Source organism: Stegostoma tigrinum, chromosome 32, assembly GCF_030684315.1.
Source record: "Stegostoma tigrinum isolate sSteTig4 chromosome 32, sSteTig4.hap1, whole genome shotgun sequence".
Taxonomy (NCBI): Eukaryota; Metazoa; Chordata; class Chondrichthyes; order Orectolobiformes; family Stegostomatidae; genus Stegostoma; species Stegostoma tigrinum.
Window position 1 is genome coordinate 30,133,744 of NC_081385.1, and position 25,079 is coordinate 30,158,822.

General features: G+C 42.4%; 1 protein-coding gene across 2 annotated transcripts in view; it reads right to left on the bottom strand.

Annotated features, from left to right (window-relative positions):
- The window catches only part of robo4 (roundabout, axon guidance receptor, homolog 4 (Drosophila)), a 157,701-nt gene that overhangs the window by 25,751 nt on the left and 106,871 nt on the right, over nt 1–25,079 (bottom strand). For both annotated transcript variants that reach the window (XM_048562405.2, XM_048562406.2), the window contains exons 11-17: nt 24,853–25,044; nt 22,325–22,367; nt 22,111–22,241; nt 20,334–20,651; nt 17,250–17,315; nt 7,261–7,402; nt 4,331–4,558 (exon numbers count right to left, since the gene is read on the bottom strand). In XM_048562405.2, the coding sequence (XP_048418362.2) occupies nt 4,331–4,558; nt 7,261–7,402; nt 17,250–17,315; nt 20,334–20,651; nt 22,111–22,241; nt 22,325–22,367; nt 24,853–25,044 (1,120 nt within the window). The remainder of the gene's footprint in view (nt 1–4,330; nt 4,559–7,260; nt 7,403–17,249; nt 17,316–20,333; nt 20,652–22,110; nt 22,242–22,324; nt 22,368–24,852; nt 25,045–25,079) is intronic.

Consider the following 25,079-nt stretch of genomic DNA (forward strand, 5'->3'; position numbering starts at 1 on the left):
TAGGACTCGGCAGCAGAGGTTTGGATGAGCTCAGGGTAAGGGAGGATGGGTGATCAATGAGGATAGCATTGCAATAATCATGTCTGGAGGTAATGAAGCCAAGGACAAGGTTATTGTCAAACTAAACCAAAAGGAGATGCAAGTGAATGAAAAGAGGAGACCTTTAGCAAAGAATCCTCCACACCTCAAATTGTCCCTGTTACTTCTCCCGGGATATGACTGCTTCCCTCCAGTGCTTCACTCCCAGAAGGTATTACTAAGCTGAGAGTCTCAACACTGCAGCATCAACAAGCTATTCAAATACAAAAAAAAAGTAAGAGCAGTTCATCTGAATAATGCTCACTTCCAGCAAGGGCAACTGGAGAACAGGGAACAAACTGGCTTTTCCACTCCCTCTATTCAAGGGACTTATGCCAACTACGAGGTAGGAGCAGAGTCAGCCATTCAGCCCATTGAGTCTGTTCCTCCGTTCAATTAGAAAAAAAAATGTCAACAACAGCACAATGTGAAAGAAAAAGACTTCAGGAAGTCCCAAAGCATTTTGAACTCATTTAAATACTTAAATGTAAATACTATTGAGTTATAAGAAACATGGAAGCTAATTTGTGCACAGCTAGGTATCACTGTGGCAGTGAGATCATAACTAAATAAAACTTTGTGATATCGGCTGATGATAAATATTGGAGAGGACACTTGGAGGATGTTTTTGCACTAGCCTCAGACAGCGGAGTTGACAGGTCACCAACTCAGTTTATCATCTGAAAGCTGAAACCTCTGAAAGTACAATAAATGCATCAAGGTTTCAGAATACTGTCCAAGAGTGAAAACAGGCACCAATCCAGTTGGAATGGCTTATTGAGACACCAGGCAGTGGATTTACTAAACTGAGTTTTAAGTATTGTGTCAGCTGAGGCTCAGTCAATAGTCCAAAGGAGTTGGAGTGTCCAAAGGAGTTGGAGTGTCCAAAGGCCTGCATCACTGAGGGAATGCTGTCTGCTGAAAGTGCCACTTTCAGATAAGATGCTACACCAAGCCTCCTAACTGCATGCTTGGGTGGTTGTAGAAAGGTACAATGCATTGTGTTGGACCATAGCAAATGTTATGGCTAATACTTAACCCTGTATAAACACCAGAAGACACTAGATCATCACAGTGCTATGTTCAAATTGGTTGCAACTCCTAGTGAAGTTGGGAAAACTATTTAAATGCAATGCCTTTAATATTTTAATTTATAATTTAAGGGCTATAAACATGATGATTTTCTTATCCCCCAGACATCTCTGAGCACTTGACTGCAAATTAGGTATATTTTGTAGTGTACACACTTATAATATAGAAAAATAATATTAATTAAACATTTAAAAAGTAACAGTGATAACAAAATGCCTTCTGGGATAACACTTTGTTGAAGCGCCTCATTCCTAAATGATTCCCTTGGAAAGGATCATCTTAAGAAAATAATTTTTTCTTCCTCAAAAACAATTGTATTTAGTTTGAGGGTTGGGTGCGTTAAATGCATTGTTTACGGGGTTTCACTTGTGCTCCTATGAATTGACATAGATTAAAACTCCAGTTATTGGGTTAAGAGGTGTACAAATATAACAATAACATCGATTAGGTGCAGGAATCTGCTCCTTAAGCTTGAACCATCATTCAACAAGATCTGATTCTCTCTCCTTTTTGCCTACCCCCCAATAAACTTTTGCTCTCTTGCTTCTCAAGCATTTATGTCTAACCTTAAAAATATTCAAAGACTCTGTCTGATGAGAGGTGCTGCTTGGCCTGCTGTTTTCATCCAGCTTCACACTTTGCTATCTTGGATTCTCCAGCATCTGCAGTTCCCATTATCGCTGATACAAGATCCCACAAGATGTGATATTTTTCACCAAGTTACCTCTTGCTCTGCTAAACTTCAGCAGATACAAGCCTAGTCTGTCCAAACTTCCCTCATTAAACAACACACCTGTAACAGATATTAATATAGCAAACATTATCCAAACTACCTTCAATCCATTTCCTACCTTCCTTAAATAAGGAAACCAAAACGGTACATGATACTGCAGAGCTGGTCTCACCAAAGCCCTGTACAACTGAAGCATAACTTTGCTCCTTTTGTTTTAAATTCTTCACTTTATGTTTGTAATGTGTAACTCAGTGAATAAATTTAAAGGTGTGTTCATTGGATCTAGTTATAACCTTTAGCAACTGCCCATTCAGCAGTGATTGAGAATATACCCATTAAGACTCATCTCTCGATTCATTTTTCACCCTTCCAGTTCTATTTGTGCATAAAACCCTTTGTTGTTTATGATATAATGCAGTCAATGGTTGGCTATCACATTTGGACAGCTTACTTCTGAAATAGGGAGAGAAAAAAATACCGATAATCTATCAACTTTGTTTTGTGCCAAAGGATTCTGGCATGCTGCAGAATTTCAAATACTGCCAACATTTGTTACCATTTTAAATGCCTGGCTGGATGTCACAATTTTCAGTCTCAGGCACGGGATCACAGTGGAGACAAGGTATTATTACAGACCACTAACTAGAGAGTGATTAAGCTCAGTGCGACAAAATCAGACGATACAAACTCTCCATACGCCAAAGGATCATGACAAAAGGTGCAATCTTTTGTTGGTATAGGCTAGTAGGTACCTCAAAGTGTCAGAGGATATGGGTGGCAGCCACATTCCAATGATTGGAGAACACATTCCAAGCTGTCATTTTAGTGCGGTATTGAAGGAGTTGTACCACAGAGCTGTCGCCTTTTGGATAAGATATTACTTTTGTCTGCCCTCTCAGGTAAATTTAAAAGAACCCACAGCAGTATCTCAGAAAGAGCAGAAGAGTCCTTCTCATTGTCCTGTCTAACACCTATTCTTCAATAAACATTTCTAAAACAGATGAATTGATAATTAACACATTGTTGTTTATTGAGACAGATGTTCCCAAGGCTTTATGTCCTGTGCTCATCCAGACAAATGAAGAAATGCCAAATTTCAAGTGCCCATTTCAATTAATTGCACGGGAGAAAAGAAATACTAATTAATTGGCAAGTCAATGGTGATTGGCTGAGATGTTGCACTGGTAAAAGCAACAGGAACTACTGTCTCCTCTGTTTTTGGGTAAATCAAATAAAGGTGTAAGGGTTTGAACATACACCTTTAGTTTTCAGAAATGAGTCCCTGTTCATGAATGCATGTAACTCTTAGAAAGCATAATTGAGCTACATTATGAGGTTCCTTGATTAACTTATGTTGGTTCTTAGTGTTGCTATTAGCACACTCCAGGTCATTCAGCAAATACTTTCCAGTTGTCAAAGCACATCTCAGAGCAGATATTTTGTTTTGGGCTCTCAAAGAGTGGGCTGGTTAATTACAAGCTATGTTCTGCCTTTTAAAAACAACAAAAGGAACACACTTGAATCAATCAATCATTGGAAGTTTTGACCTATCGACTTGATATCACATTGACCCAAATATTTTACATAACGTTGAGAGATAGAAGAATACCATTTTGGATTCGTGAAAACATTAGTGATTTGTAGGAAATTGCTGTGCGTAAATGTATTGCTGTATTTCAGTAGATAATCACAATGACTGTGCTACAAAAAGTACTTGTTTTTGGACAATCTGTGCTGAGATCATGAAAGGACTTACATCAACATTTTTTTCTTCTTTGATTCATTTATGGGATGAATCCCATCCTAGAGGGCAGTTAAGAGTCAACCACACACACAAGAAAAGCCAACCATACAGCTGAGAGTCTGGATTCACAAGCAAATCAGACCAGGTACAAATGGCAGATTTCCTACCCTGTAGTACATTAGTGAACCAGACAGGTTTTAACAACAATCCATGATAGCTGCCTGGTCGCTACACTTTCAGTTCCAAATTTTATTTGTTGGCTTTAAATTCCTTCAGTTGCTATGGTGGAATTTGAATGCATGTCCTCAGAACATTAGTCTTAAGACATAGTCAACCCTGTATGATTCCGCTCCTCCTTCTCTCCCTTTCTCAGGCATCAATCTAAGTTACCTTTAATTGCATCAATGCTTCTAGCCCCAATTATTCTCTGCAGCAACTAGTTTTGCATTCTTTTTGCACTTTTGGTTTCTCCTGATTTTCGTGTTGGATTTATTCTTGACCATCTTATTCCCATGATACTGAGTTTCAGCTTGACCTAACAAGTGGTGGTGTCTACTCTATGTCCAATCCAGCAAAATCCTTTATAACCGTCAAAAGCTCTGTTAGTTCCCACACCCACGGCACCCCACCATGTCCCTCTATGTGGGAAATTATACAGAATTTAGGTAGACTCTTCTTCAAACCTTAGTTTACCCTCATCTGTCAGCTCCAGGAAATGATCGACTGGCTCTGGCCGGTGACTGTTGTCCACACCATCGTTTGCTGACAGTGAGAGGGTGGCAGTGGAAAGGCGGCTGTAGCACGTGGTCTGACAGGACATCTTGTCATCTTCCAGAGGAGAGCAACTTCCCTCCCTCCGTGCTCCTGCGGACACCAGGCTGGAGCCTGACAGCTTATTGGATTTGCTTGGCCTGGAAGAAAACACAAATAGAAGTGAGCCTTTCGTTAATCTTCCCAGAGCTGCCAGTCCTAGGGGGAAGAAAAAAAGGGCCTACATCCCTCACAGGAATGCAGGAACGGCAGTAAGTCTTTCTTAACCTCTCTACTCTAACTCTCTCTCCTCCTTTAATAATCTTCTTAAAATCGATCAAATTGATCAAGTTTTTTTTTGATCGACCGTCTTAATCTCTTGATAAATTGCTTTACCATATTTGTTGGATGAGGGCATAAGGAATAGGAGCAGGAGTAGGCCACCTGGCTAGTTGAGCCTGTTTTTCCATTCAATAAGATCACAGCCGATCGATCGTGGACTCAGCTTCACTTAACCGCCTCCTCACCATAATCCTTAATACCTTCATCATTCAAAAATCTATCTTTGCCTTAATAACATTCAGCAAGGTAGTTTTGACTGCTTTACTGGGCAGGGAATTCCACAGATGATTTTTATTGCTATTATTGGTGTTTTTACATTAAAGATACTTATAAATGCAAGTTCTTCTTGTTGTTCAGTCTCCTTATTCCTTCTGTCTCACTCTGTTAAGTCATGGTTGGCGTGCATTTCAAATCCATCTACTTCCGTTTCGTTCAGTATCCTGTGTTAGCTTTATCTAATGAAAAGCTACCAGTCTCAAAGTGTCAGTTGACCTGGGTATCCTTCGGGGTGAAAGAGGAGGTGGGAAGAATGTTCTAGATTTCCAATCTCCGTCGTGTAGGAAGGATGTCAATTCTTGAATGTCCAAGCTCTTATTTTGAGAAAATGCTCATAGCCCACCTTGAGTCATTGGGATTTACAAGATATGAAGAGGTCTGTCAGTCAATCATGTCTGTATCAATCAAGCATCTGTCTGTTCTAATCCCATTCATCAACTCTTGGCCCATAGCCTTGTTTGCCATGGTGTTTCAAACCCTGAAGTATCTAAATAGTCCTTAAATATTCTACCTCTACCACCCTTTTCAGCACTGAGTTTCAGCTACCCACAGTCATCTGGGTGACAGATAACATTTTCCCTCAAATCTCCTATAAATCTCCTGTTCATTACATTAAAACTGTGCACCTACAGATACTGACCGGGGGAAAGTTTCTTCCTATCTATTTCCTCAGAAGTTTGTATACCCCAATCAGATCCCCCTCAGCCTTCTTTGCTGAAATACCAGCCTATCGAGTTTTTCTTTAGAGCTCAATCATTCCAGCTCAGGCAACATTCAGGTGAAATTCCTGTGCAAATAAAAACCAAAAAAACCGTGGATGCTGGAAATCAGAAACAAAAGCAGAACTTGCTGGAAAAGCTGAGCAGGTCTGGCAGCAACTGTGGAGTGAAATAAGAGTTAACATTTTGGGTCGAGTGACCCTTCCACAGAACTCCTTTGCATTCATTCTGGTGCAATCACATCCTTTGTGGAGTGTGGCAAATAGAAGTACACACAGTACTCCAGCTGTGGTCTAACTATTACAGCTCCATCATAACCTCCTTCCTCTTATACTTAGTATCTCGACTCAAAGGCAAATACCCCATTTGCCTTTTTAACCACCATATCCACCTGCTCTGCTGCCCTCAAGGGTCTTTACACAGCAAGGTCTCTCTGATCCTATTCACTTCCTAGGGTCCTACCACTCACCTTGCCTTGTTAACGCTCGCAAAATGCATTACTTCACACATTTTAAGATTAATTTCATCTTGGTCAACCCATCTGACCAGCCCAGCCACATCATCCTTTAGTCTCAAGCTCTCCTCAAGTGTTGCGTAATCTGAAAACATATTGATATTTCCTTCCACATTAATTTTTAGGTCATTAATTTTTCATTGCAAACAGCAAAACTCTGCACCAAACCCTGTGGTATTTCACAAGACACAGGCGTCCAATCACAAAAACACCCTTCAACTCTTATGCTCTGCCTCCTGCCACTAAGAGAATTTTGGGTCCAATTTGTCAAATTGCCCTGAGTCCCATGGGCACATAAGCTTCTTAACTAGTCTGCCATGCGAGACCTTGCCAAAAGCCTTACTGAAGTCCAAGTGGACCAAATCAACTGCTCTGCCCTCATCCACAAACCTAGTCACCTCCTCAAAAACCTTAATTAAACTTTTTAGATATGATCTCCCCTGAGAAACCATGCTGACCATCGTTGCTCTGAAGCCTTCAGCAGAGAAAATATGCCTTGGTCCTTTTCTGATTTCCATCCATTAATGTATCAAGTGGAGAGTATCAGCAGAATAGGGTTAGGGTTATATTACACACATATGCACACAAACACATAGGGCGCCCAGTCAGTATTGTTGGATAGGCATGAGATTCCAGAATGACCCATCTCTTGTCTATCTGAGGCAAATTATAGCACCATCACCAGCCTTCCCACATTGATATCGACTGGTGACAGGCTTGATGCTGCAGGGGTGAGTAGTATTGATGTGTTTTTATGCTGGTAGCAATTTCTAACAAAAGGTGTTCAAGACCAAGAGGGACAATTTTTCTTTTAAATCAAAAGAATTAAGGATTCTAATGTAAATGCAGGAACGTGGAGTTGAAGATTATCAGTTCAGCCATGATCTCATTGAGTGGGAGAGCAAACTTAGTGATCTTAATAGCATACCATTGCTCCTGCATCTTATAGGAAATATGATTCCCCTCTTTCTATCCTTCCCCATCGTTCTCAGCAATGCAGAACAGTTCTTACCCTTTCTGTGTGCTGTGGTTGTGCTCAGGTTGCTCGACTGGGAGAGGTGGTGGAGGTGGGAGAGCATCCACCAATTTGAGTCTGAAATTGTGATGCTGGATCTTTGGTGAACAGAAAGTCCTCATCACCTTTTTCCCATCGCCTGCCAATGAAACAGAAAGGTTACAAACACAGTGCTCCAGCAAACTATGGTACTTTGACTCCAGTTTGGATGTAACTTTTCAGCGTGGCCCTGACTTTACAGTGTGCAGACCCTGTTGACAAATTGCCAGAAATTTTGCTAGCTGCCACATGAGGTGTCAACATAAAAATACAAATGACAGAAGATCAATGAAACGAAAATTATACACAATCATATTCCAAAAACCACTATTTGATTCCTTAATGCCTGAAGTTCCCTCCCTAACCATCTTTGCTTTCCTCCTCTCTGGTATTCCTTTAGAAACCTCTCTCTTTGACTTGGTTATTGATCTGATCTAGCATCTCCTTATATTGCTCAGTGTCATATTATTTTATAATAGACCCACACCTTACTTGACACTACTGATGTGTTCCTAAAAATGGCAGGCTAATCGAAAACAGGCTGATCAAGAATAAACTTTCTACAGGAAAAAGGTGGATGCCTGACCTCTAATTTTTATGTTAGAATCCTATTTGTGCAGAGAACCGAACAGGCTCAAACATTCACAGTGACTCTTACCAACTTACTAGCTTTTACTGACTTAGAATACTAACGTTTTCAACAATCCTCCAGTTTCTCATTTCCCTCCGCCTCCCCCTTTCACTCTTCAATTCCCTCCGCCTCCCCCTTTCACTCATTTCCCTCCACCTCCCCCTTTCACTCTTCAATTCCCTCCGCCTCCCCCTTTCACTCATTTCCCTCCGCCTCCACCTTTCACTCTTCAATTCCCTCTGCCTCCCCCTTTCACTCTTCAATTCCCTCCGCCTCCCCCTTTCACTCATTTCCCTCCACCTCCCCCTTTCACTCTTCAATTCCCTCCGCCTCCCCCTTTCACTCATTTCCCTCCGCCTCCACCTTTCACTCTTCAATTCCCTCCACCTCCCCCTTTCACTCTTCAATTCCCTCCGCCTCCCCCTTTCACTCTTCAATTCCCTCCACCTCCCCTTTCACTCTTCAATTCCCTCCGCCTCCCCCTTTCACTCTTCAATTCCCTCCGCCTCCCCCTTTCACTCATTTCCCTCCACCTCCCCCTTTCACTCTTCAATTCCCTCCGCCTCCCCCTTTCACTCATTTCCCTCCGCCTCCACCTTTCACTCTTCAATTCCCTCTGCCTCCCCCTTTCACTCTTCAATTCCCTCCGCCTCCCCCTTTCACTCTTCAATTCTGTCCGCCTCCCCCTTTCACTCTTCAATTCCCTCTGCCTCCCCCTTTCACTCTTCAATTCCCTCCGCCTCCCCCTTTCACTCTTCAATTCCCTCCGCCTCCCCCTTTCACTCATTTCCCTCCGCCTCCCCTTTCACTCTTCAATTCCCTCTGCCTTCCCCTTTCACTCTTTTCCCTCCGCCTCCCCCTTTCACTCTTCAATTCCCTCCGCCTCCCCTTTCACTCTTCAATTCCCTCTGCCTCCCCCTTTCACTCTTTTCCCTCCGCCTCCACCTTTCACTCTTCAATTCCCTCCGCCTCCCCCTTTCACTCTTTTCCCTCCGCCTCCCCCTTTCACTCTTCAATTCCCTCCGCCTCCCCCTTTCACTCTTCAATTCCCTCCACCTCCCCCTTTCACTCTTCAATTCCCTCCGCCTCCCCCTTTCACTCTTCAATTCCCTCCACCTCCCCCTTTCACTCTTCAATTCCCTCCGCCTCCCCCTTTCACTCTTCAATTCCCTCCGCCTCCCCTTTCACTCTTCAATTCCCTCCGCCTCCCCCTTTCACTCTTCAATTCCCTCCGCCTCCCCCTTTCACTCATTTCCCTCCGCCTCCCCTTTCACTCTTCAATTCCCTCTGCCTCCCCCTTTCACTCTTTTCCCTCCGCCTCCCCCTTTCACTCTTCAATTCCCTCCGCCTCCCCTTTCACTCTTCAATTCCCTCTGCCTCCCCCTTTCACTCTTTTCCCTCCGCCTCCACCTTTCACTCTTCAATTCCCTCCGCCTCCCCCTTTCACTCTTTTCCCTCCGCCTCCACCTTTCACTCTTCAATTCCCTCCGCCTCCCCCTTTCACTCTTCAATTCCCTCCACCTCCCCCTTTCACTCTTCAATTCCCTCCGCCTCCCCCTTTCACTCTTCAATTCCCTCCACCTCCCCCTTTCACTCTTCAATTCCCTCCGCCTCCCCCTTTCACTCTTCAATTCCCTCCGCCTCCCCCTTTCACTCTTCAATTCCCTCTAAGGCATGATTGGAGGGAGGGAAGGAAGATTGAGCCCGTGGGAAGTGCAGTCCCAGCACGGCTAAGCACGTAGGGAAAACTGCAATGATGGAACTTTTAGCTTTATGTTTTTATTTTTTGACTTAATGCTAAGAGGGAGTGAAATGTTTAACATTTAACCTTATTCCTTACTTCTTTCTACCCCATTCTTAAGTTTTTTTTACATACAATAGCACTGTGCGTGGCAACATTGAAAATTTTACACTATACTCCTGTACAAAACGGTACTTTTGTTCTTGAGTGCACATGCCAATAAAGTCTAAATCTAAATCTAAATCTAAATCTCAAGAAGTAGGTGGGAAGTTGGGTGAGGTCAGCGAAGGATGTCCCTGTCCCAGTTGTTTTTTTTACAAACAAAAAACGATTGGGCTCAGTAATCACACAAAAGCAAAAATGGTTGCAGCATTTTGAAGATTCCTGAAGAAGGGTCTAGGTCCGAAATGTCAGCTTTCCTGCTCCTCTGATGCTGCTTGGTCTGCTGTGTTCATCCAGCTCTACACCATGTTATCGCAGCATTTTGGGGATTGTCCCTAGTGTGCTAAAGTGAAAAACTAATATTGGAATCTACATTCAATGAGATACCAATGAAAGCTACTGGGATGGCTTATTATATTCAAGTAGCTATAGTGATACAAGTCATTCTTGTTACTTGGAAACTCACACGACCACATGACATTGATTCTCTGCTGACAGATTCTCCCAACCTCGGGATGTATCAAAGGGGCTTACTGTCAATGGAGCATTCTTTAAAACCTAATCACTATTTACTGGAGGAAGTGTGCAGTCAATTTGTGCACAGCTAACACCAACAAACATTGATGGGACAAACTAGCTGTTTTGTTGATGTGGGTTGAGGGATGGATATTGACCAGAATAGCCAGGGATAAGCCCACTTCTCTTCTCCTAATAGCGCATTGGGATCTTTAACACCCACATAGGAGGGTGAAAGGGGCCTGGTCTTATCTGAAAGATGAAAGCTGGATACTTTCCACCTAAGTCTTTCCAACGGCACTGAAGATCAAACCTTTTGCCTCTGAAGCAAGAATGTAAGCAACTGAGCTATTATTGACTCTGCTGTGATTCTAGCGTGTCTGTAACAGGAGTGAACAAAAGGTATTGCAAATTTCTTACCCTTGAACGGTTCTTTCAAGTTATTAAAATATAAATTTAATTCTTCTTGATGATTGGAAAACATCATCTAAATGATCATTCTTTTTGTTATACGTCACAGAAATGTAAACATTTTCTTTGTGTCAATTTATATAGGTAAAGATCATTATAACCTGAACTCGTGAATAACCACAACTATGTTCATGAACAGTTTGACGGTTTTGACGGTGAACTTCATTGCATCTGCATTGTTGAGTTTTGGCCATAACGCCAAAGCAACCAAGGGTCTACTCAGAAAGTCTACTGCGTCTAATATACACCTCAACTGGCCAGAACAGATCATAGGTGCGTCCTCTGGTGCGTCATTAGAAACCCCGTGGAGACCACATCTCACGATAACTCACAGCAGCGCCAGAGGGAGCTCGGAAATCTCATCTTACACCAGCAGAATCAGGGTTAGTGCCAATGGCAGTTTTATGACAAGATGGAGTATTGCAAAGTGAGTTAATAGCTTCATCTGCCTGACTGGAAAGATTAATTTTCTGTTTCCATCCCTATTAAAATAAATCATTTGTTTTCTACTTGATCCAATCATGTTATAATGATTAATTAAACTATACAACTTTATTGTTCCATATATTGTCAGATATATTTTACTAAATAACCATAAACTCCAAGAACCACATACAACTAATAGATTTCATCTATGATAAAATAGACTAAGGATGCATGAAATGCACTCTGTACTGCCTTTGACTGCTATATATTCATCTACATAATGTGCTACCCTGTAAACAACCTATATATATGAAGCTCAATGTGCTGTATATAAGGTTTTACATACTACCCTCAACATGGAATACTACCATATATAGCGTAGGGCAGAATTCCTGAATTGACTCAATCTGTGAGGCTAACAAATTATACCCAAAATCTTACACATTTTATACAGCATCATCTCCCCCAATCCATGTCCCCACTAAAGCTCATGTATATTACCAGAAACAAAATCTGCCTTGAATCATTGCACTTTAAACAACATCATGAAAGGAAACATTTAGAAAATGATGGAAATATTCAGTAAGCCAGGCAGTGTCTTTAATAATTAAAACTGAATGAATATTTCAGGTCCATGGTCTTTCAATAGAAATATGATTGTGCATGGTCACATGCTCAGACAGGCATAGCGTATATACACACTGTCCTCTACACTGCATTCATTTCTACAGATGACTGAGATGGGTAATGAGAGAAAGTTGGGAGAATTGTGAGGGGTTTCCACTGAGGAGCTTCCCAATGTTGTGGAAAAAGTTCCATTTTCCAACCAAGTGTTGAACAGCAAAATGAGATTCTCACTCATCAACAGTGAGAGATCTCTTTGCATACATCAGTGTACATTAAAATCCTCATTACGATGTCATCTCACATCAGTGACATGCTTTTTCCCGTTCTCCTGCCCTCTGGATAGAAACTAGGCTCTGATAATTCCCACTACGGGAAAAGTCAAGAATCACAAGTCACCAGGTTGTACTCCAACAGGTTTATTGAAATCACAAGTTTTCAGACGGCAGCCCACAACAGTACTTCCACATCACGATGCAGGGAAGACACAGCTAGTACCTGGCAATAATAGCTCAACATGTTCTCCTCTGGATCGCCACCAATATCTCAGGGTGTTACGTGGGCAGTGACCACTTGCCACCCCCACAGCCCCTCATCCTCATTACCAGGACCTCCACCTCCTGACTGGCAAAGGCTAGTGCCAATGTCTCCCTTCTCGACATGTCAGGTGCAATTGACAAGAACCATGCAGAGCAGCTGCAGCTGGTTTGTGACTGTGCTTTAAAGATAGTGCAAGTGCCAAGAATCGCAAGAAGTGCCAGCTGTGGCCAGGACCTCTGCCTATAGTGAGTGCTTCAAGAATACAACAGCGGGATGCCATTGGAATGTGGTGCATTAGTAATGAGGTGAGTTTAGGGAAATGGAATAAGAAAACCCAACCAGGCTTTGTGAAGAGAAACCCTCCATGAGACTCACCAAAATTGACACTTGGCCAATTTCTGGTAAAGTCTGTGGTTTACCCAACATATGACCCTACCTCCCATAAGTCAAACAATACCATAATTCACTCATCTGAATAACACACAGACTATACAAAACTGGATTTGGTAACCCAGTCTGAAACTGTACACTCCATTAGATCTTAGAATCATAGAATTCCTACAGTGTGGCAACAGGCCATTTGGCCCAAAAGGTCCACACCAATTCTTTGAAAAACATCCCATCCACTATTTGAAAAGCATCCTACCCAGACTCACCTCCCTACTTTATCCTTGGAAGCCTGCACTTCCACAGCTAATCCACCTAGCTCGTACAACCCTGCACACTATGGTCATTTCAGCATGGCCAATCCACCTAACCCGCACATCTTTGGAGGAAACCAGAGCACCCGGTGGAAACCCATGCAGATACGGGGAGAATGGGCAAAATCCACCCAGACAGTTGTCCGAGGGTGGAACTGAACCCAGGTCCCTGGTGTTGGGAGCCAGCAGTGCTAACCACTGAGATCTATTTCTAATAAAAGTGGAGTTAAGATAAAAATCAGCCTTAGCATAATCTAATAGTGTAACTGACTACAGACTGAATCTCAACTCTATCCCTTTGTTCATTCCTTTCAACATTGTGAGCTCTTATCCAGATACTACGATATGTCACAAAACATGAAAACAAAAGCATGCAGATGCTGGAAATCAGAAATTGAAACAGTAAAGCGTTAGAAATGCTCAGGCAGTGTCTGTGGAGAGGGGAACAGGATTCGACTTTCAGGGTGCTGACCTCCTGTCTGAATGTTCACTTTGGATCTTTCTCCACAAATGCTGCCAGACCCGCCAGCATTTCCCGCATTTTATGTTTTATTACCGTGACACTGGAGTTCACAAACTGAACTGAGCCAGACAAAAATGACCACTGTTAAAAGCAAAATGGAAGCTTAGAAAGATTCACCCTGTGTATTCAGCCAGAAATGGCCGACTAGAGTGATGGAGGAGTCTCTAGGATAATAACAAACTATTAATGTAATATAACTTATTAGTTATTAGTTATAACTAGTTACTGGTATACATTAGAAAGTTAGTGTGTACCCATTGACCATGAATAAAAATTGAGTATTACCACAATTAGTTAGCAGTGAGCTACTATCAGTTACTGGTGGAACCAAAGCTCCCCCTACTGGTTTCCCTGTGAATTCCTCCCCACATTCCGTTTGCCGTTCTGTCACCCATCCCCAGTCTCTTCCTCATCACATCCTTCCCCACCCTCCAACCTATGTCTCTCTTTTTTCTGCCTTTTGCTTCCCCACTTTCCCCACCTTTCCCTTTCTTCCTCTTTCCAGTCCTTGTTAATTCTCTTCCTCTACTCTGATGCCCCTCTCCTCTACCACCCTTCAGTGTCCTGCTGTAAGGTGGCTTCCCATTCCTTGGAATGTCCCTCTGGCAACAGTTGCTGGTGTAAGTAAAACATAAGAGGAATCCAATCATAGGAAAGTGTAAAGAGCAACACTGGGAGATATCACGTGATCCAATTGCACTTGTCCAGATTTCACATTATCAATTGACACAAATTCAAATCAGTTGACATCACTGAAGAAAACACTGGTGCAGATACTATAATAAATGAAATTCATTTAAATTCTTTTAATATTTAAACAAAAATGACTGACGTAAGGCAGATCTAATGGGACAAGATTCAAACTCCAACACATAATTCACCAACTTCAACACCACTGGATACTGGCTAGTCTCAGGAACAGGCTCTATCGTAATATCACACTCAAATATCTTCTTGGCATCCCCCGTCCAGGCTTGGAAGTGATCAGAGAACTGCTTTCACTTCTGGAACTCCAGTCCGTTCATATTCAGAGAAATTCAGGCTGACAACTATGAAATGGTGCTGCTCTCTAGAGGCATAATGCAGTAACTGCTTGGGATGAAGAAATCTGAAAGACTGACTCCGCCCCTCTATCCAAAACATCCCCTAAACTGCGTCAATGAAAATGTTCGATGATGTTCATTTTGAGGACAATCCCTGCATATAAGAGACATAAATGCAACATGCTTAATGTTTCATTCAAAAGAGAGCAGCTTGCAATAATGCACTCCTGCCTTAAACCTGCTGTGACTGTCAATCCAGATATATGCTTGAACCTAATATCTGTGTTCACTTCACAATAAACTGTTGTAGAAAGAAGATTAAGGGGCTTCAGGCATTTAATCCTACAAGATTGGCACTCAGATAGGACCAATGCATAAATAATCAACATTCCTTTCCAAGTTCAAATGAAAGGCAAAACGTAGGACCATAGGCAGAGACCCCTTAAACTAGATTTCCCAGTCCTGAATAGCAAGGTGTGTATCTGGATGAACACAGCGGGGCAAGCAGCATCTTAGGAGCAGGAAAGCCGATGTTTCGGGCCTGGATCCTTCACCAGGAATGGGGTAGGGGAAGCAAGTTCTGAAATAAATAGGGACCAAGGGGGAGGCGGATAGAAGATGAATAGAGGAGAAGATAGGTGGAGAGGAGACAGACAAGTTAAAGGGGCGGGGATGGAGCCTGTAGAGGTGAGTGTAGGTAGGGAGGGGATAGATCAGTCCGGGGAGGATGGACAGGTCAAGGGGGCGGGATGAGGTTAGTAGGAAGGACATGGAGGTGCAGCTTGAGGTGGGAGGAGGGGATAGGTGAGAGGAAAAACAGGTAAGGGAGGTGGGGACAAGCTGGACTGGTTTTGGGATACGGTGGGGGGAGGGGAGATTTTGAAGCTTGTGAAATCCACATTGATACTACTGTCTAAATGTGATCCCATTTAATAGACAAAAACTATTAAGCTAAATGCCAGAACACAGCAATAAAGCTACGTAGATAACAAAGTATGGAGCTGGATGAACACTGCAGGCCAAGCAGCATCTTAGGAGCACAAAAGCTGACGTTTCACGAAGGGTCTAGGCCCGAAATGTCAGCCTTCCTGCTCCTAAGATGCTGCTTGTCCTGCAGAGTTCATCCAGCCCCACACTTGGTTAAAAAAGTGAACATTACAGTTTGGTGGGGAGCACTCATTGATTAATGTGGTTCTTGAAAGAGATGTGTACGTGTCAGCGATTGCTTGGTTAATGTTGAGGTTACAGCTGAAACCACTCTTGCAGCTCAGATCAGCAAAGTTCTGGTTCAGGAAAAACCTCACCAACAATCAACTCCTAATCAGTATCCAGCAATCCTCCTGGAAAGCGAGCCCTTAGAGACAACACAATGATTTACATTGCAAATCAAATGACGCATTCATGAAGAATAGCTGCCATGAGTGAAATATTCAGGACTGGTGAGCCAACGCCTTCAGAAGAAAAAAAAGTAAGAGAAGATACTGAAATATTAAATGTGAAATTGTGTGCCATGTTAAAAAAGCCTCCATGTAAAGTACAGATCAGTGTTATGCATGCTGCTGGATATTTCAATTTTCTTCCTCAGTCTTTACTTTGATTTTGGGCTGATGGGCTGAGAGTTTGTTTGAAGGAAAATGATAACTAGATCTTTGATCCCACTCAGGGTGGGATGCTTCTCTCGGAGCACTCCCAGATTAGGTACTGGAGGTTGTACACAGAATTAAATGCTCTTCACACTGTCCACCCCAACTCCAAGGACAAAAATATGAAATGCCTGACTATGATTAGACCATGCAAGCTTTGAACAAAGTGACAATGTTAGCCGTCCCCATTATATTCACTTTTGGCTTAACCAACATTTTTTCTAAACCCTATTTTCTATCTAAACGGTCTTTGAAAGACACATCATCTAGTATTGTCATTATAACCAAAGATGTGGAAGGAATCATCATTAAACAATTGAAACAGCTTGTCTTCCAACTGTCTCTCCAATCTTAAACAAAGGTAAAATACTGCAGATGCTGGAAATCTGAAACAAACACAGGGAATGTTGGGGAAGCTCAGCAGGTCTGTCAGCATCGGTGGAGAGAAAGTCAATGTTTTGAATCCAGTAAGACTCTTCTTTTGGACTCTGAAGAATTGAATAAATTCTGAAGAAACAACTGAAGTAGTGTCATACCAGAGTTGAAACATAAACAAGATGCACTGCAGGAATTCACCAAAGATCCTGAGACCATTGCAAACCGATGACCACTTCCATCAGTAAGACAAGGACGGCAATGCATGAGAACACCAACACCTTCAAGTTCCACTCCAAGCCACTCACTATCCTGGCTTTGAAATATATTACCATTTCTTCACTGTCACTGGGTCAAAATCCTGGAATTCCCCAAGAAACTGAAACTGGGAGCCCACGTCCTACAGAAATGTGGCACAATGCATTATCAGTCCTTGCAATTCTAGAGTAACACTTCAATTGTACAGCTCTCCCAGGAGCATTCTAGCCTCAAGCAAAATTCCCAAACTGATAATCAATTTCAACACAATAACAATGATGATTTGTTTTTACCTTTGAGGCTGGATCCCGGACCGGTGATTGGCTTCTGACTGACAGTGATCACAGATCCATTACTTTCTAGGAATGGAACCAAAATAACTCAGTGAACACTTATTAATAAGAAAAGTGAATCAGTGTCCATGCTTCCCGAAAATATGCACAATCCATCCTAGAATTTAGTCCAACAATCTTTTTCTGATGATAAGTTGCATATCAAGGGTCTACATCAGTTCATACCCTAACCACGGACGCATCAAATGTCCCCTCAGTCCATAGGAAATATTTTCAAAGTAAATTTGACAGCTGGCTTTTTACGCAGCAATATAAATTCAAGAAAGAAATGCTGAATTGATAGTAGGGAACAATCGGGCCACCTCACCAGGGTCTCTATGAATGTTTCCATGATGTTCAATTATTCTATTTGATTTTGAGAGTCTGTTTACTATTGATGTTCACTTTGCTGGTTTGGTTAAGCATGTGTCTGGACTCAAGAATATTGCGAAGATGGCAGTGCAGCGGAAATGTCACTAGTCTAGCAACCCAGAGGATCAACCTCATTCTCTTGGGATGTGGGTTCAAATCCCACCATAGTAGCTGGTGAAATTTACAGGAATTGAAAGCTGGTTTCAGTTATAGTGTCTGTGAAGCAGTAATCAATTGTCGCAAAATTCCAATTGATTGATTAATATTCTAATTAATTTGCTACCTGGTCTGGTCTACACATTACTCCAGATCCACAGTGATGTGGTGACTCCTAAACCTATGAAATGGCTTAGGAAGCCACTCATTTCAAAGGCAGTTGGGGTTATACAACAATTGCTGGTTTTGCCAGTGACACCACATCCCATGAAAGACGAAGAACAAAGTTAACAAGGCGATAGCAAGAGATGGAAACTAGAGATGGAAGCACAGAGTCAACACTTTGAGGCATTGTGAAGAAAACATGTTAAACACGTGAAAACAGCAGCATCTCTGGAACAGTTTTGTGTTTGAAAACACAACAAAAGTTTCTGTAGAGATGGTAAGAACTGCAGATGCTGGAGCCAGAGATAACACAGCGTGGAGCTGGAAGAACGCAGCAGGCAGGGCAGCATCATCTTCTGTACATTGTTTTAATGGTGCCATCATCCACACTTTCCCTTCTGTAAGTGAAACCCAAAGAATCCCAAACTTTCTCTGCCACAAAAATAGTCAATGAACTCCAACCGAGTCCATCTTGAACCTGGTAACCTCGAGAAGTCTGTTTAAATCCTCTAATTTTGGATCATTCAATGTAATTAAAACAATTTTATTTCCTCCTCCAACTCTATTTTGGTTTAGTCCTTACCCTCTCTCCTTGCCCTCCCCAATCCACTTTTGATAGTTTCCATTGCCCACAGTGGGCTTTGTTTGTTAATATTTATTTTGCTACATGAGTGACTATTAAGAGGGAATGAAAAGAACACAAAAGAATTTGTGGTGACTTCTGATGACCAGTTCTGATGAAGAGTCATCTAGACTCAAAACACTAACTTGCTCTGTCTCCATGGCTGCTGCCTGACCCGCTGTGATTGTTATGTTTTCAATGCAAACGAAATCATCGTGATTTTGGTGGTGGAAAAGTCACTGTTGTGCGTGATAGGAGTGAAGTAAAGAAAAACTTTAAAAATTAACCTAATTAAACTGGTTGAGCAAGTTAAAAACCTTAAATAAATTGACCAACATATACAACTTATTATACTGGGTTAAGATGAACAGCTAAAATAACTTTGTTCAAATCCTTGTAATAAACGAATTAACGTCATTGATTAATCTCTAGGTTAACGGCTAACCAGTATGTTCATGAGTTTGTACTTTGCCACATAGCCTTAATTCATGTTGGTTCTGTTAATGACTTAATCTTCCTTCATAGCGCAGGTTAGTTGCCATTGACAGTTACAATGGAAACATAGGCAGGTGCAGCGGTAATGTACTGGGAGGCCTGAGTTCAAGTCCCCACCTGGCCTGGAGGTATACAATAACATCTCTGAGCAGGTCAAATAGAAGAGTAGGTTTAAAAAATGTGGAAACACAGGCAGACGTGCCAGGGACTTTGAAGAAGGGCTTGAAACATGGCCATTGTTTCTATCAGCTCTGAGGATAGGAAAGGTGGAGGTAGTTCTGTTCCTTTGTACAAACTGTTGTGGGTTTAAACAAAGTAACTTGCAAACTTCAACTTCCTTGTCCTCTCTGCGACAGATTTTTCTGAGTTTATTCCATTGTTGCTCCTTGTTTTCCTTTCCTGGAATGTTGACTCTGTGCCTGGGAATAGTTTTACAAGGCCATTAGCAAATCTCCAGCACTGCACCTCAAGTGATGGGAAAGTGAGACAACTTGTGTCTTAAATCCTTGTGTGTGGGTTAGCTTCTCAGCTGTGTGAGTCATCACAGCTGACCCCATCCTTATGTGACATCCAATCCTATACAACAAGAATTGTTGTAATCTCTGAATCAACTTGTTCAGAGGTGTTATGAGAAACTTCTGGGGCAAGTAGGATTTGAACCTGGACCTCCTAGGCCCAAGGCAGGGGCACTACCACTGACCACATAAGTCCCAATTTTGCTGTACAGTCATCAGGAACAAGAGACCTGAATCATGAGACAAAACTTCACTCCCTTCAACAGTACAAGTAAGGACTGGAACGCTCCTTGTGGAAATATACCCCAGTGCACAGCGATCATTAAACTTCAGACCTTTTTTTTTGTTCTGTATGGTCAGTATCCTTCCACCTTAACTGTTTTCATTACATTTGTTTCCTGCACATGAGTTTGACATGAAGAATTAACTTGACCGTGTGTCGAGTCGGGGAACCTTTGCTGCAATGTCTTTCGTGGAAGCTCTGGATTGGGAAGTCAATGTGGCTGGAGTCCGGTGAGGACTCCCTTAGTCGAATGATCTGCTGACATTCACTGGCAACTCAGTGTCAACTGAGTAAAATATCAGAGAACAGTGACTGCATATAGAGCCTTATCACACATTACAACTTCCAGCAAAGGGAGGGTGAAGGCAGCATCAATGAAAAGATTTTTCTTAAAAATGCTTGAATTTTATAGATTTAATGGTGATTTAAACTCTCACCATTATTGCAGTTTTTGTTCCATGATTCTGGATTGGCTTGTCGGTAGGGTGTCGGTTTCCATGGTAACTTTGTAATTTCCTGGCCAAAACCGTTGATGTTGTTTCTGTTGGTATGGTTTTTCAGTAATGGCAAAGGACTCTGATTTGGAGTCACCTGTATAGTATAGCTTGAGTTTGTAGATCTCTGTGAGAGGGGTGTGCTAAACGTCTTCAAATCCTTTCCTTTAATGTCAGCATTGAATGTCCCATACAGACTGTTATCAGGAAATATCAAGGGGTTTTGGTCTCTCAAACACTGGTCCTTCTCAATTGATGAACCTACAAAGAGAAAAAGAGAGAGAGATTCATAGAAGAAGGACTGAGAGTTCTTTACACTAATGATACTCAGTGGATTGACAATGAAAGCTATTTCAGGCCAGCATTCCAGTTGACATAGCCTAGCAGTTTGCCAATGATGGTTAGATGGCTTTGAGTTTAATCAAGTACACTGCTGAATCTTGAGAAAATAAAAGAAATTAACATTCAAACCCGCTGTCTTTACCTAATATGCCAGTTGGATGGCTAATCAATTAGGAAGTAATCTAATTGGAGCTAAAGTGTAAGGAGTTCTAATTAATCATTTTAACATTCTTAATGAAAAGTTTACTTTCACGTGTCCAATAAATCCAATCAGGCTTCCATCAAGAAACAAAACAATTGCACAATTGTGACTTGCATAGTTTGTTCCCCTGGCTGAGATTTATCGCATATTGAGGGGCAGTAAACAAGTGACAGAGAAGCGGTGAGCTTCCCACTTCCAGATTCCAGTTCCTAAGGCAAAGCATCTCATTCAATAAATAACAATCTGAATGATAGCATGTTGTATCTAGGTAGTTGGTAATTGAAAGAGTTAACTGACGTAAAAAGATAAGCTCCATTCATCAGGATATAACGATTCTGAGTTCATGCTTGTGTGCCCCTCCTCCATGGCTTCATTTGCGCCTGGTTGACCTTGGAAAGGGAATACATGGTGTCCAACAATATTCTCTAAACCTTTATAGAGAGGTGGCACCACAGCGGGGTAGACTGCTTGATCTCCCCATCCAACTCCAGTTTGGTTTAGCTTTCAACCTCTCTCCTATCCCTCCCTCACCTTTGATGGTCTGCATCGCACCGAATGGGCTTTGCATGTAAATTGATCAACTGGAAAACATGGGTGATTTACTGGTGTTGGTTGATTAAAAAGAAATCCACAGGCGATTTGTTGATGGGGAGAAACAAAACCAGTCAGAAGAGTGCTTCTTAATTTAAGCAAAAAGAAAAGGTTCTGGGGAGGGTGACTCTTGTAGTACCATGGTAGTACCTTTTCCTCTGGACGAGGAAACCCAGGTTCAAGTCCCACTTACTGCAAATGAGTACAATAACATCGTTGAACTGGTTGGATTAGAAAATATCAATTAAGGAATCTGTTTGTTTGTTAGCTTGCTAATTATCCTACATCTGTCATAAGATGAGGAGAAATTATTTCACTCAAAGAATTGTAAATCTTTGGAAACTCTAACCAGAGGGTTGGACCATTACCAAATATCCTTAAAGCTGCGACACAGATCTTTGGTTTCTTGGAAAATCAAGGGATACGTACAGAGGCAGAGACACGCGAACAGTCTATCTACTCTCAAAACCTCAATTTGTGTACGCCTATTAAATCTCTCCTTGTCTACTGTGAGCAAATCCACAGCAACAACTTCATGGGCCAAATAGATCATAAATGTGGACTTGCTGGAAACTCATTTCTCACCTGTTGACCAGTAGGCTTGTTTCTCCTGACTGTGGAGCCAGAGAGGCTGACTATTCCCAGGACTGAAGCTCTTGGAACAGCTGCTGGATTTCCAGGAGTTTGACAACCAGGGAGAGTTGGTGAGATTCATCCTGGAGCAGAGCAATAACATTGTCAGGCCAGCTGCCCAGGGAATAACCAGTGCAAACACCCACTGTAGCTTATCTCACCTTACCTGTGCTTGATAATAATATCTTCATTAGCCAGTCTGTACAAGCCTGCAGTGCAGATAAATAGCATGAATTAATAAAACAGAAGTTGGGACTTTTGGGTGGTGCAGTGATTTGTGTCTTGCATGGTTTCTTCATGTTTCTATATATACCCTCATACCATATACCCTGATCAGAGGGTGAATACGAAATGTGGCAAAGAAAAATCAACCAAATGTATGGCTATACATCCTGAGTGCAGGACTGCAAATCAGGCGGTCCTGGAAAGTGCTTTGTGGATTAAGGTTCCCAGCACTGGATGACTATTCTCTTAGAACAATAAATTCTACAGTTTACCTTGCTAACCTGCTTTGGATTAAAAGACAATGCTTTTGCTTCTAATAATCCAATACATAGGTGAAACAGGCTACATTCACTGTAAAATAGAAACCTCAGCCCACCATCTGAAGGCACCTTGGCCTCCTATATTGTGTAAATTTAACTAACGTTGCTCCACACAAGGGGTAGAACAGACTCCTAAAAAAGGCATTTAGTGTTCTGATAATTAACTCTTCAAAAGTAGTTGGATGCCAATCAAGTTAGGATCAGTAATGAGATAGTAGGAACTGCTGACGCTGGAGAATCTGAGATAACAAGGTGTAGAGCTGGATGAACGCAGCAGGCCAGGCAGCAGAGGAGCAGGAAAGCTGATGGTTCGGGTCCAGACCCTCCTACAGAACAAAAAAAAATTGTTTCTGAAGAAGGGTCCCAACCGAAACATCAACTTTCCTGCTGCTCTGATGCTGCCTGGCCTGCTGTATTCATCCAGCTCCACGCTGTGTTATCTATTTCCTTTAGATAAGGGAATCTTATCAGGACAGAGCTCACTGTACAGAAAACGTAGATTTAAATTAGTTAGTGGAATGGCTGGAAATTTACATCACAGAATGTCGCCATTCAGTCATTTGTGTCCACGATGCAAAACAAAGAACCATCCAGTCTAATTCCACTTCCCAGATTTTGGTCCGTAGGATCCCGAAGGTTACAGTACTTCGCGTGCAAATCGAAGGTTGAGAAGGAGTTGAAGGTGGGGATCTCCCGGAGAATGTGCAAAAGGCAGGCGCTTATCACTGTTAAGCAATTGAGCTAGGATTTGATGCAGAGACGATGGCCCTAACCACCAGCTGGATAGCTGGCAGAAAGCCCACTTCCGTGTGCCCAGAAAGCTACAACTCAACCTTCATTAGGTGGCTCACACAGTTGGTTGCCTGAAGTTATGGCCTCTGCTTCTGACACTACCCAAGGCAGGATCTCCCAACTCCAATAGTTGCCAGGAGCAGTTTTGCCCAACAGTGCCACCAAGAGCAGTGGCCATTACTAGTACTGCGGCAATCCTAAATAAAAGATCAAATGAACTGCGGATAGTGTAAATCAGAAACGAAAACTGAAGTTGCTGTAAAAGCTCAGTTCAGTTCTGAGGAAGGGTCACTGGACCCAAAATGTTAACTTTGATTTCTCTTCACAGATGCTGTCAGACCTGCTGAGTTTTCCAGCAACTTCTGTTCTTGTTTCTGCAGCAATCCTGTCACCTCAAACAGCACACCTGCAGCTGTGGCCATTACTGGTACTGCAGCAGTCCTGGACCAGAAATATTGCTGAAGGGCTACAGGAAAAGCAGTTGGAGCCGGCTCCCCATAGCTCTGGCCATGTAGTCCTAGGGATTGTGTTGGGTCTGAGAGGTCAATTGAGAGACTTGATGAAGCACAGTGGATGCTCATTGGGGAGCATCCTTTTCCATTAGGGAGCCTTTCGTGGGGCACAAGATGACTATCAGGAGAGATACCCCTCCCCAATCCCCTGGCAGGCTCGCAGGGCCATGTCATGTAATATAGCGTCCCTTGTTGATGGAAACATATCATTGGTGGTAGGAAGAAGCCTTTAATTGGGGAAGGGGCAGGAACCTTTGGTCTTGAGGTTCTGTGAACTAGCGATAAGGTTTGACAGTTGCAAAAGGGTCTGAAGCAGCATAGCAATTTTTGAGCCAGTAGTGACACAAGGACCTGAATGGCCTCATTCTGCACCATATATTTACTATACGTCCTGTACCACTTCTGTCTGTTCTGCAGCAGTTGCATCCTTCCCCTTCATCCACAATTGTTTCTCTCTCTCTTTCCGTCATCACATCCATTTCTCTCTTTACCCTCTTCATTTCAACTTCTCTTCCTCCTCCAAATCAGTGTGCCCCACTTTTCAGCCAACACTGAACTCTGAGAGAAGACATATGACTAATGGCATATATTTCCCAACACTGAAGGAGTCCATGGCCTTTTGACAATATGACGCAGTCCAATAATTCCTTCCTGGTTGAATAACACCGTGGCTCCCTCCATCCATCAAGTAAGGGTCAGATACCAAATGCTCGGACTAGAGGACAGAGTGTCCTTCAACAAGCAGCTGCATGGGTGGGCATCATTGACGCACTTGCCCTCAGCTTGACGTCACCAAGTCTGTATTGTTAAAGGATTCTATGGCAGTATTAACAGGTTTCTCTCACCTTTGCTGAGTCTGTGTTTCTTCTGAATTTGGCAGCGTTTTGTGCGGCGGCGCCAGTACAAGCATGCACTGAACACCATCAGGATGACCCAGAGAACACTCCCAGCACTTGCAATGAAGACTGGCTGCTTCACAACCTCCAGCACCAGTCCAAGGAGTGAAGACTCCATTGACTTTTCTTGATCTGAAGAGTCTGAAATTCAAGTTAATCAGTTGAAGGTTCACATC